The 13358-nt window shown below is 41.6% G+C and overlaps 1 protein-coding gene across 3 annotated transcripts; it reads left to right on the forward strand.

The window, feature by feature from the left end:
* Window positions 1-1944: 1944 nt before the first annotated feature.
* On the forward strand, window positions 1945-10874 carry G3BP1 (GTPase activating protein (SH3 domain) binding protein 1). Of its 3 annotated transcripts, none has more exons than XM_008941178.1 (11): window positions 1945-2067; window positions 3107-3188; window positions 3516-3689; window positions 4447-4537; window positions 5022-5115; window positions 5615-5819; window positions 6435-6536; window positions 7084-7195; window positions 7592-7717; window positions 7805-7935; window positions 9788-10874. In XM_008941178.1, exons 1-11 carry the CDS (start codon window positions 1964-1966, stop codon window positions 9992-9994), a joined length of 1428 nt encoding a protein of 475 aa, XP_008939426.1. In that variant the 5' UTR covers window positions 1945-1963; the 3' UTR covers window positions 9995-10874. The 3 variants fall into 3 exon arrangements, with proteins under 3 accessions (XP_008939426.1, XP_008939427.1, XP_008939428.1); XM_008941179.1 differs by having other exon boundaries at window positions 7826-7935; XM_008941180.1 differs by lacking the exon at window positions 6435-6536 and having other exon boundaries at window positions 7826-7935.
* The last annotated feature ends 2484 nt before the right edge of the window (window positions 10875-13358 follow it).

The following is a 13358-nucleotide window of genomic DNA, read 5'->3' on the forward strand; positions in this document are numbered from 1 at the left end:
GTTTGGTCTTATCCTTTCTGCATGTTACCATGTTAGTAATGTTTCTTTGTGTGGTGGTGATACAAGTTTCTTCTGAAAGAGCAGATACTCATGTGTACGCATCATCTGGAGTATGTCAGATCTTTCTCCCTGGTGTTTAAACTTATAAAAAGTGTGTTTAAAAAATAGAATGGCTATACTTCATATTTGTTTTGTACTTACAAAGTGAAAAAAGTGTGGGGTTGTGTTAAAAGCAGAGCAAAACACATCCATGTGTGCAAAACCACAGCAATTTTCTTATTATTAATAGTGTTCTGTTTAATAATCTTCTGTTTTGAACCTTAAACTGCATACCTGCCAGGGTGGGAATTGGTGTGCTGTATCTCTTCAGCTGAGCTGAGTGCAGTGCATGCTGACCATTGCTGGGAGTTTGGATGTTGCCATATCCTCAAATATGTTATCAAATATATTAATAATTATTATGTTCTACCAGGATGATGACACATTTCCTTGTCTTTCAATTACAGTATGTTGGGTGTTAGACCACTGTTTGATATATAAACAATTTGCCAGGCTGATTTGGACTTAGTGTTATCCAAAGTACCAGCTTCCATGTCATCTCTTTTCATATGTTCTTCTCTTTGGGGTTTGGAGTTTGTTTTGCATTCCTGGTACATCCAACAGTATAGTGTGGTTGTAACTTCCTCTGCAGGCCTGTCTATGGAGTGTGTTTGAAACTACCACTGTAATAACACTAACCTGGTAGGTCACCTGTCTTTTTTGCAGCTGTAGTGTGTTGTCAGTACTTAGCATTTAAAGGACTATTCTGAAATTCAGCAAATGCCATAAGATTCGAACCAGATCCTTGGGTGACCTGGAGCAAGGCTTTAGTACAAGGCTATGGGACAGACAATGTGCTTTTCTCCTCCTTTGCTTTGTTCAGGTGATAGCTGTGGGCAAACTTCAGCCAGGTTACAGGATGATGCTGTGTAGTGACATGAGAACATGTCCTGCCATAACTGCCCAGGTGGGCATGGACTGTGCTGACTCCACCTGGATTAGTCTGTGCTAGAGAACTGCTTAGTCTGACTTCCATTGTTCAGTTGATGCTGCCACTTCTTGGTGCTACTTAGTTGTGCAGTCTTAAATAAAAGCAATTTAGTAAATGACTCTGGAATTGCTTTTTAGATGGCTCCAGTTAGAAGTGAATGGGTTTTGATTTGCTTGATACCTGAAGCATGTGCATACTGAATTTGCATGCCATGTGTTTGGGAGAGTGTTGTGGAGGGGAAACTGGTAGAAGGTACCTTGATGGATTTCTCCCTGGGTCTGGGTGGTGCTTTGCATTTGACTGGCCTTCAGGATTTAAGTGAGAGGTGACTTGCTGAGTTTGGAAGCAAAGGAAGAGCAGCATGCATTTGTTAGTAGCATAATAATTTTAATATAATCCGATATTCCTCTAGAGTGCTTGTCAATCACAAGCAAGGACTGCTGTGCTGCTAGATAAAAATAGATTGGACTTGTCCTGACCTTTTAAAAATGCCCCTAATACACCAGCAGAGGCTTTGCCTTAGAACATCTGACTTTTAATTCTGATTGTGAAGTCAAGTGAGGTAAGTGGAACTGGGATCGACTGTAAATGACTGAGCCACTTAGCAAATCCTCTTGAAGAACCACACTTGCTTGCCACCAGCTCTTTGCTGCAGGGTGATTAAATGCTGGTATATTATGGGGTAGTCTCCCTTGCCTTTGCAGTCTCTCCCACTGCTGGTTGGGTCCCCAGTGGTCTCCTCAGCACTGAAGACTGATGACTCTGAAAACACGTTGGTTAAGCTGTCCACTGTGGGAAAACAGCTGATGGGGTTTGGTGCCTGCTTTCCACTGAGGTTCCGTGGCTTTTGCTATCAGGATGTGAACAGTAGTGTGAAATGCTCCTGTTTTATGAAGCTTTTGATTTTTCCCTAGTTTTCAGTTGACCAAAGAAATGGTGATGGAGAAGCCAAGTCCCCTGCTGGTCGGGCGGGAGTTTGTCAGGTGTGGCAGGCAGTACTATACTCTGCTGAACCAAGCACCTGACTATTTGCACAGGTAAAGCTCTGCTTCGCTGTATCATCTGTCTTTCTGTGTGACTTTAACTGGTGTGTTAAAATTGGTGAATAAGCTTATTACTGTGTCTTGGCTTGCTGAATTTGGATACTTAATCTGATTTACTCGAGACAGACTCTGAGTGTAGTTTGCTTTCAGTTTTGATCAGCTGGGTTAAAACGTGGGTAATGAATATGACAGGAATTTTTTTGAATATCTGTTCTTATTGTATGTTGGTATGTCTCAGTAGTCATACCACCAGCTCTTTCTTAAAGGAAAAAAAATGAGAAATTATGAACGTGGAGCAAACTACAATCTGTTGTCAAATCAAACAGGACCACTTTGATTAGATAGGTATCCTACCCTAACCTCATTTTTGAAGATACACTTTCTTTTGCTGTGCTTTGAGTAGCTAGACAAAAAATTCTGAAACCTTTCTTCCAGTCTCAGGAACACTTATTCAGAGTATTTCTCCACTTAAGTGGACAGCTGACCTTGTTCATTTGCGTCAGAGGGAGGTTTACAGTGTGCCAGCAAATTCAGTTCTAGTCTTTCTGCTGGCAGAATGCAATCCCACGATGTTCAACACTTTAGCTTGTAATCCCTCAGTTATAAAATGGAAGATTTACCTGCAGCACTTTCTTTATTGTAGATGAGCAAAAAAGTACCACTGCTCCTTGCTCAAGCTTTAAACTAGAACTGGAGGGGAAGCCTTCAGCATCCTGGGTTGCTTTAGGGATCTTATACAGGAAGAGGACAATGGGATTGGATCACCTAGTTCCTATGAGACTTTGGTTTTTGCTGTTCATCCTTGGGTATCAGTAACACCTGAATGGCACAACTCACACAGGAGAACTCTGCATTTTCCCCTGCAGTTAAGTGCCCTGCCTTGAAATCACTGACAGGAGTATGGAATAGCATGACTGTATTCCAGTAATTTGGACAGAAAACTGCTTGAGAGTATATTCATAGAGCTCTCTAGTGTAGAGGCTCAGTGTTTTTATGTAACAAAGCTTAATGTTAAAATGTTTCTCTCCAACAGGTTTTATGGCAAGAACTCTTCCTATGTCCATGGTGGCTTGGATTCCAATGGGAAGCCAGCTGACGCAGTCTATGGGCAATCTGTAAGTACTAAAAAACCCACTTACTGGTATTCTTTTTGGTTAAGAAGACACACATCCAGCTGTGATTCATCCCCCTTTGTCCAAGTGCTTTCTGTAAAAAATGGGGGGAGAACTGTCCATCTGTAACCAGCAGTACCTGGGCAAGATATGCTTCATTGAAGTTTGTAATGTAAAATTGCTTGTAAAAAAACTTAGAGAATGCCACTAGGCTTTCTCTCTAGAGTTAGGGACTATGGTGAAACTGTTCCATGGGTTTGCTTGCTTTGACAGCTGCCAACTTAGCAGAAATGGCTTCTGCATTGTAACCTGGGTCTCGTTCTTTCACAGGATATCCACAAGAAGGTGCTGTCATTAAACTTCAAGGATTGCCACACAAAGATTCGTCACGTGGATGCCCATGCTACTCTCAATGATGGTGTGGTGGTCCAGGTGATGGGAGAGCTCTCCAATAACATGCAGCCCGTGCGCAGGTTCATGCAGACGTTTGTGCTTGCACCTGAGGTATGCTTTCTGAAGTGCTCCTCTTACTCCAGTGCTTCTCATGTCATGTCAGGATGAACGAGGCCTGACTGGTTCTGGTTAGAATCTGAAGGGTTAGGCTAGGGAGGGAGTTTGCCACAAAATTCAGCAGTAATGTTCTGCAGATGCCTTGGGCAATTATGCTGCTCTTGCATCGTTGTACGTTAACCCTGGATATCATAATTACAGTTGTAAATATCCCAACTTTTGGAAACTAGGTATGTGCAATGCATATTTTTTTTCTTAAGGCTTTTGAAGTTTTTTCTTTGATTTGCACTCCTAGCAGCTGGTCCTCATACTGAAAAGAACTAATAGAGGAAAATGCTTGCTGTCATTTGAAGATGTGTTCCAGGCTTTCTTGTATGAAGTGTTGACTTAGCATTTGAGGTGGCTTTTTTGAACAAAACAGTTCACATAGCTGAAAATCCTATTGAAAAAAGGAGTGTTGTGAGATCACTTTATTTTTAAGTTTGAATTGGAGCTAAGAATTGATACTTTAGATCCCAGAAAGTTCTTGCTCCTACTTTTTCAGTGTTGTAAGCTATTGGACTTAGAAGCACTAAAAAGGCACTTTTTTTTCTCCTGAGTAACACTTTTTGTTGAAGGAGGAAAATATAGATTAATCTTACATGGAAAGGATGACTTGCTCAAGCTGTTCTTGTTTTCTCATTTTTCTCAGTTTTTAACATTACTGCAATTGATGTAATTGAATGGGTTCTTCCCTTTGATTTACTTCTAGGGTTCTGTTGCAAACAAGTTTTATGTCCACAATGATATCTTCCGCTACCAAGATGAGGTTTTTGGTGACTCTGACACTGAGCCTCCAGAGGGTAAGTTGCAGGAATTTGTGAATGGTTCCACTGGCTTGTTTTTGGGTCTGTATCACTGCTCCATTCCCAGACCAGAGAAAATCTTGCTGGGAGATCAGTGCTAAGCTTCATGCTCTTCAGGTTTTCAGTGCTGCCTGTAGTTTCCTTGCACTCTAGCAGGAGTTGTGATGTGCAAATGATTATTTTTTTGACATCCTCTTTCTATTAAAAGAACTGCAAGACTTATTTTAGCAGTTGCAGTGAGATCTGTAGGCTATAAATCTGCTTCTATGACTTATTTGGAACATGTTTAACCTTGGTCAAAACTGTGTAGCTGAAGTGATAGCAGAAATACGAGGAAATGTCTGTTCCAAGTGACACCTTGATAGTGCTTCCCATGTGGTCTTTGGCTGAGGGTTCACCTGCATGTTGTGGAAGATGCCTTGTGTTTGAGTTAAATAGTAAAGATGTGTGTGGTATTTTTTCCTTTTCTAACTTCATTTAGAATCAGAGGAGGAAGGGGAAGAACCTGAGGAAAGACAGCAGACACCTGAGGCTGTTCCTGATGATAGTGGTGCTTATTACGAGCAGACTGTCAGGTAATAATATCATATTAGTTGAAGTCAGATGTTGTGTAACAGACTGCTTATAGAATAGGTCAAGTGAATTTAGTGCTACTTGTGGTTTTTCCAATAGCAATCAAAAGATTTCTTAAACTAAACAGCTGAAACTAAACTGCTGTTAAGCTGAATGCAGAAACTGGATTTTCAGTACATGTAATGCTTTTGCTGCTCTACAGTGTAATAATACATATTTGTCACAGATTTTCTGTGATTCTGTTCTGGATGCATTCCTGTGTGACCTGCTCTAGATTGGATGGCCCTGCTCTGGCAGGGGGGTTGGCCTTGATCTCTAGAGGTCCCTTCCAACCTCTAACATCCTGTGATACAAAACTTGTATTCCTGTTCAACGTGGCCTTATTTAGACAGATTAACCTTCTTCTTTCTCTCGTATACAAGTGGTATTCCTTACCACCCAGTAATACAATCAAACACAACATCACCTCTTTTTCTTGCTTTTTGTGGTGCTGTATAATAGCAATGACATTGAGGAGCACCTGGAAGAGACAGCTGCAGAGGCAGAACCTGAGCCAGAGCCAGAACCCGAACAGGAACCTGAACCAGAGGTGCAGGAAGAAAAATCTGAGCCAGCATTAGAGGAGTCTGCTCCAGAAGAGGCTGTGGAAAAGAGTGCTTCTCCTGCTCCTGCTGATCCAGCTCCTGCAGTGCAAGAGGACTCCAGGGTAATGACAGTAGATGGCTCTTTTCTATGATGTGATGGCTTCATCAGTATGTTTGACTCTCCTGTTATTTTGCAGAGCATGATGCTTTCTCTGGCATGAGGAAAAATACCTGCAATTAGAAGTGTTCAAATGCTCTTATTTCTGCCCTCTCCCTCTCCTCTCTAAATTACTCTTCCCCTGACTAGTTGCCTCCTTTCTATTAGTTACTAAATAATAGCAGGTAACTGAAATTCTAGGTATAACTAATTGGTTAAAATACCAGGAGCTAAGGTAAAGCTCTGTGTGTTTGGTAGGTATGGGAATTGTAGCAGCAGTGAGAGGCTGGTTCCTTGTAAACAGACCTTCTGAAATTCTGAACAGACTGCAACCAATGGGTCTTATTGCAACTGGACATAGAATTTAGGAGCATGGTGGAAATGTGACTGCTGTTACACTAAGTCTTCTGAATTTAAATTATTTGAAGTAAGTTGTGGGGAAACTGCTAGTGGGTGCATCCTGAATATTGAGGACAGGTTAAAATTTGTTATCCTATGTCTGCTAGCTGGACTTTCAGGAATTTATTTCAGAAGGATTAAAACATCTGGAGTTGAGTTAAAATGATCCTTTTTTTCCCAGACATTTTCCTGGGCGTCAGTAACCAGTAAGAACCTCCCTCCAAGTGGAGCTGTTCCAGTTTCAGGAATACCACCTCATGTTGTGAAAGTACCAGTCTCACAGGTAGGAATCCAGCACCTAGAGAAGTTTGTGTTAAACGGGCTGACAGCAAACTGAGGTGGGGAAAAATATAGCTAAATCTACTTGCTTTTGATCTGAATTTTCTGGCTCCAAAGACTTGAAAATTCAATGTTTCCTGATAGAATTCCTAAAAATTATAATCATTAGTTTTTGGGTTGAGAAGGAACTTTTTTCATGGAGGAAAACCAGGGAATGTTCATGTGAGTGCTGGTTGTATTTGCTATCTAAAATGATTGCAACCTCTTTAATAAGAGGCAGCTTTTTCTTTTCCTCTGGCTATCTCATGGATGAGTTTATATTTTATAGAACTTTGAATGGAGTGACTTTTCAATTCTTAGTCAAGTGACTTGCTTTTAGTACATGTGAACATGTGACTAAAGTGCTTGTTAGCTCAAGTGGGTAGAACTATGATTTTTTTTTCCCTGTAGTTTCAGTTTAGTCTATCAAGAAACTGTTAGTGAACTCTTAAAAGCCGAACTCTATTATTCTGTCTATTCTTTCCTGTTAATTCCTTTTTGAATTTATACAGCCCCGCCCTGAGGCAAAGCCTGAATCTCAGACCCCACCCCAGAGACCTCAGAGGGATCAGCGAGTGAGGGAGCAGCGAACAAACATCCCACCACAGAGGGGTCCTAGACCAAGTAAGAGAAGCTACAGAGAATAAACTGTTTGCTGCTGTTTGGTGGTTTGGGGGAACAGTATGATGATTAAAGATTTGAAAGTTTCATTAATTTTGTCAGTAAGCATTTGCTGCCGGCTTTTAGGGGTATGATTATTTTAAATGATCTGAGTATCTGGCAAGCTGTAGAGCTGAATTTCACTAGTAGTTTGTTGAAGTATCTAGATTTCTACTCGGGTGTTTGGCTTCAGTCAGGTGACGAAGAAGAGTTACAGGCTTGCTAGTTTGCTTACCATTTTGATATAGGAATGGATAAATAGTGTGAACTCTTCTTAAAACTGGCTAGTTCTCACCATGGCTTATTTTCCTTTGCTGTGGGGACTGTTTTCCTAAACAAGTTTTAATGTTCCTCTTCAAGTTCGTGAGGGTGAGCAAGGCGACGTGGAGACCAGGCGGATCGTGAGATACCCAGACAGTCATCAGCTGTTCGTTGGGAACCTTCCCCACGATGTGGATAAATCTGAACTTAAAGACTTTTTCCAAAGTAAGTTAGTTGTTTTGCTGAGCTCTTGGGGCTTGGGGGTTGCAGCCATATGTGTGGTTAACAGAACATTCTAATGTATGACCCAAGAACTTGGCTTTTCTCTTGCAGGCTATGGCAATGTTGTTGAACTCCGTATCAACAGTGGTGGAAAGCTCCCCAATTTTGGGTTTGTGGTGTTTGATGACCCTGAACCAGTTCAGAAGATCCTTAGCAACAGGGTAAATAAAATTCTAGACAGTGGGTTTTGGTCTGTTGATAAGTGTTTTTCACATTATTCTAACAAGAAAAGATTCTACTTGATCCCTTTGACCTTTCTGGAGCATCTTCAAGTAGGTGTGATGTCTTTCCCTGCTGTTACCAAGATTTGTGCAGCATTTGTACAGACGTCTTTTGTCATTGAAGTAGCTTTTAACAACTTGGGTGAACATGAATTTCTTAATTATAGAGCCTTTTTCCAGTGGGAAGTTGCTGAGCTCTGCACAGGAATCAGGTAACTAGCATTCAGGAGAACAAAGTAGAAAGAGTGGGAGTCTGTGGACAAGTAGAATCTTGTTTGTTGAAGAGGTTGGAAGGGAGAAGCTGTACTAGTGTGCAGGTTGAAAAGAGTCTCTACTAACAAAGGCAGGAGGTACCTGCTCAGCTTGTCAGCAGTGATTGCTAATGCAGAATGTGCACCCTGTGTCTGTGGTGTGGTGGTAGGCCCTGTCTGAATGCAGAGCAGCTGTGGTGTGCTGGCTTATAGTACAGCTTTTCACCAGGTAGGGATGTCCCTTCTTGAATTCCTTACTCTGCACAGCACTGTTACTGCTATGTTTCTGTTCTTAACTTGAGACATAACTTGAGTGCAGTTTGTTCTGAGTTTGGGATATTTCACATAGCTAGACACCTTTTGCTGTGGTTTGCCACCAGCATTTGTGGTAATGCTTGATGAATTAATGCTTATGAAGCCCAGCAGCCCTAGAACTCTTGCAGGGAGCTGGTTCAAGATCAGAATGCTGATGGAGAGTTGATTCCTGGGCTGAGCAGTTCCATTGTGGTCTAGGGTAAAGTCAAAACCAGACCTAAAAGCAGGTGGAGTAAATGTGGCTGACTTTGGCCTGAATTGGCGGGGGAGCAAGTACTACAGAGACAGTTGGTCCTTAAGCTGGTTCTTAGGTGCCAGCAGTATGTGGAACCTTCAGCAGTGACTTAAGCTTGTGTATTTGAGCTTTGCTGAAACAAACCAGAGATGTTCCCTCCCAAATTCAGAGAAGGGAGTAAATGGCAGCCACTACCTTCCAGGGCAGGCTTTGAATGTGCAATAGTTAGTGCACTCAAAAGTCTTTCCTGCAAGCCTGTGTGAATGCTTAAGTTAGAATGGATGGGCATAGTTTCCTGAAATAAGATACTATTTTTGATAGACTTAAGTCTATATAAAAGCCCTGCTTTGAACAGCACTGAGCTCTGTTTGTAGTACCACTGGGTGAAGTGCTTTGCAAATGGGCCCAGGACTTTGGGCAAAGATGCACGTCCTGAAGCAGCAGGACTTTTTTCTTTCAGGATAAGCTTTGCCATCATGAGTTTAAAAGGCTGTGGTAGACTGTATGCCAGTGAAGCTAAACCTGATGACTGCTGCCTGTTGTGAAAAGTGGGAGTTTAGCCTGGAGTGGGTGATAAGGCTGTGATGTGATGCTTGGATCTTTGTCCAGCCCTGCTGACAGCTAGAGGACAATGTGCTTCATCCTCAGATCTGTTCTGTAGCCAGTTCAGCAGAAGTCAGTGGCTGGTCTTTCCATTTGATGAGAAGTGTTGTGCCAGTGATGGGTTGTATTTTTCAGTTTCCTGTTTATCTAACTGCAGGAATAATTTGAAACTGAGTCCTTATTCTTGTAGTTTGTTGGTTCTTGCAGCAAAGCCACAGGATTGGGTGCAGAATTTGACTGTTCCCATTTCCTAGTCACCAATCGTAAACCACTTCAATTTCCTTTTGTGGAGAAGAGGATATGAGACCAGGCTGCAAAAAAATCTGCTTGACTTTGAAGAGTGAGGGGTGAGCCATTAATGACAGTGCCTTTTCTGCTTTTGTTGCAGCCCATCATGTTCAGGGGAGAGGTACGCCTGAACGTGGAGGAGAAGAAAACACGAGCTGCCAGGGAGGGCGACCGCAGAGATAACAGACCACGTGGACCTGGAGGCACTCGTGGGGGGCTGGGAGGTGGGATTCGAGGGCCTCCACGTGGAGGAATGTCCCAGAAGCCAGGATTTGGAGCTGGAAGGGGGATCGGGCAGCGCCAGTGAACGCATCCCGGATGTTGACATGGTGACGCAAACCCTTTTTCCTGCAGATTTGTGAATTTCAGCCTTGGGTATCTTGGAATGTGGCCCTAGCCTGTTATAGACTGCTACGTTTGATACTATTTTGGCCCTTTTTTTGTTTGTGTTATGGTTTTGTGATTTTTTTTTTTCCTAGTCCTTGTCCCAGATTCCAGCTTTGTGGAACAATGTTTTAGGAAAAGTGGATTTTAAAAAGAAAAGAACTGAATTTTCTTGCTCACCTCAAACTTACGGACTGGATTTTTTTGGTACCAGTGGTTTTCCTAAAGGAATGTCTCTAATTTTTTTCTTTTTTTCTTTTTTCTCTCTCCCCTTTCTACTGAATTTGAGTGCGTTTCAGTCAGTGGAATATATTTCACGTGCATGCATTCAAGAGCCTGTAGGAAAACATAGTACTTGGCAAGCATTTCAAGGGCAGAAAAGCAAAACTATTGATCTCTTTTTGAGGGTCATATGAACATCCTCTGGTCTGGAGATACTGCCACTTGAAAAATTGACATTCACCCTTCTCTTTGGGGCGCTGTAAAAGTGGAATAATGGGTATCCATAGAATCTTTTTTTTCTTTTGATACATGATCACAGAAAGGAATTCGAACTACTGTTTTACCACTTTAAAATTTTGGATTGTGGGATAGGTTTTAAATGTCTAGAACTTGACTCTTGAAACACTTTTCCTGAACTTGTGAAATTTTTTATTGAAATAGGGAGTTTTTTTCATGTTTAGTTTGTATTTGTATAAAAAAAAGCAAAATTGTTGTGCCTTCTATTTATCTCTCATTCCAGTCTTGGCAAATTGTTTAAAAAAAAAAATAAAAATAAAAAAGGTCTAGATTTGCTTTATCAAGTCAAGAGTATGTTGGAGTTTTTCCAAGGGGAAGAGGTTCTTCCTTCAGTCACTAGACTTACTAGGTAGAGGTGTTTATAGCTGAAGTTTCTAATACCTTCTGTTCATCAATTTGGCTGCATTTAAATAACTGAAAAACAGTACTTTCTGGATGCAGGATTTGATTGTTTTGACTTGAGACTGGGCAGGCCCTGTTCCAAAGGTTACAAAAGTACAACTGAAGAAATACGTCTCTCACATCCTTTACAGTTCAAGCTACTGTATGTAATAAGTTTTTTACAGTTTAGGCAGTAGTTTCCTCTCCTGTTTCTGCAAGACCTGAAGTGGATGGCATTTTTGTCAGAAGCACAGGAGGTGCCTGTCTGTCATGGTGTTAAAGGTGTTGAACACTCACTGCCTCTGAAAAGACAAGACTGAAAATAAAATACAAAACTGGGTAATTTCAATCAAAGATCTTGCAAGACTCTAGTGCACAAAGCAGTATTTCTGTAATCCATGGCATTAAACATTTGGATGAAGGTGGCAGGTTTGAGTCTACACCAGACCTTCAGAGCTCTTGGTAATACAAAAGAGCTGCTGTTGAACCCTGACACAGATCAGTGAACTTGTTTCTGTGTTTTCTGATGCTGTGCATATGCAGTATCTCTGCTGCCCTCTGCTTGCTTTAAAGCTGGAGCACAGTCGTCCTTGCCCAAAGGGCAGGCAGGTATTACCTGTTCCAGAAGAGTAATTTTTGGTTTTCCTTGCCAAGCTCAGTGGTTGAGCCTGGTTGTACTAAATGTCAGTGGAGTTTTGGTTTCTGTTTTATCTTCATCTTCAGCTCTACTACACTGTTTGTCCCTTCCTTATGAATATTTAATGGATTGACTTGCTTATGATCTGTTCTTGAAGACTTAAATAGCTCTCATCCAGTTCACCAAGATAAGTGACAGCAGTGTCTGTGGTGTGCTCTCACAGCCAGCCTACTGGAGATATATCTTGCTTCCTCTTGTGGTGGTAACTGGTATTTGTTTTTAAATTAAAAAAACCTTTCTACTTTTTCATGTCAGGAATGACTGAGGTGGAAGTGTGCAATGGAAGACTTTCACAGAACTCTGGCCTTGTTTCTGATATTGCTTCTCATTTGTTGGGTTTCTACTGTTGGTGTTAAATCCAAGACTTCAGTGACAAATTGCACTTCAGACTTATCAAGGGTTTTTAGTAGAAGCTCTTATAGTTCTTAATAACCAAATGTGCAAAGCACCTGTAAGGCTAAAATACTGTCTGTAGTGGGAGTTGGACAATTCTGGCTTCTTGTCATCTGGTTTGAGAAAGCTGAGGAATGTCAGTGGTGAATTTAAAAACCTATAAGGTGAAGTGTTTGCTTGTTTTCACATGACTCACAATCTCAGTATGTTCACCCAGAGAGTGATGTTCTTGTCGTAGATGACAGGCAAAATAAAGTACTTGAAATTTGGGAATGTAAAAAAAAAAAAACTTCTCAAAAGCAAGTTATGTTGACAGCATCTTGAACAACATCGTAGAGTGACTCAGGATTTGTGTTTTGGTTGTTCTGTGACTAGCTTATAACAAGGTATACTGAAAAGACCTGCTGTAAAATGTTGTCACACTGGCTTTTTTGTTTAAACTTTCTGCTAGCCTCAAGCCCTTCTATTTTCTGCATATAGCTATGCTGTTAAAACCTCACTATCTTGTGTCTAAGGTCTTCAGTGCTTTGCATACATTACTGGTGAAGGTGACTGTGAAGAAGCTGTGATTTCATTTGCCTCAGCTGACTGCTGTGAGCTAGAATGGCTACAAGAAGGCTACCTCAACCATGGCAGTCTAACTCCAGATGGAAAATGCTACTGCAAAGCCTTGAAGGAGTCAGACTCTGCTCATGTCTCCCTGCTGGCACCTCCACTCCCACTGAGACAGTGAGGTGGTGCTTGGTGAATACTCTTGATGTCTCAGTGCTCTGCAGGGCGTAGGAGGTGGAGAAAAGCTGGTCAGATCTATCACAGGTTGCTTTTGCACCCACATGAGCCACATGGACAGTGTCAGGAACAGCCTTAATCTGCCCCTCTGAGAGCACAGTGGGGTTCCTATATGAGTAGTGTGAGCTGGTCTCTTCTGGCTCAGCCTAACAGTGTTAAGTAAGAACAAGACTGTTTTATATACAGTTGTTTCATATGACCTGCAGCAGAACTGGAAGCTGTGCTGCCTTTGCTGCCTTTTCTTTGGTTAAGGGTGTTATACAATTAACTAGGCTTAGTTAGCCCCTTTTCTTGTGCAGGGAGACTCCTCCTGGAGATTCTCCTCAGGATTAGCAGACTTGCTTGGGGCTGTTGTGTGAAGAACTGAAATTTGTGGTGAGGACTGCAGGTGTTTGCAGCTGAGGATTCAGGCAGGGATCTCTTGTTTTACAGGGCTCTCTTTACAGGTTCTTTTTAAAATATTTTAATTTTTTCAAGAATTTGCTCAAAGCTGAAGCTCTAGTCCTTG

This window comes from Merops nubicus, unplaced genomic scaffold, assembly GCF_000691845.1.
Source record: "Merops nubicus isolate BGI_N331 unplaced genomic scaffold, ASM69184v1 scaffold1045, whole genome shotgun sequence".
Taxonomy (NCBI): Eukaryota; Metazoa; Chordata; class Aves; order Coraciiformes; family Meropidae; genus Merops; species Merops nubicus.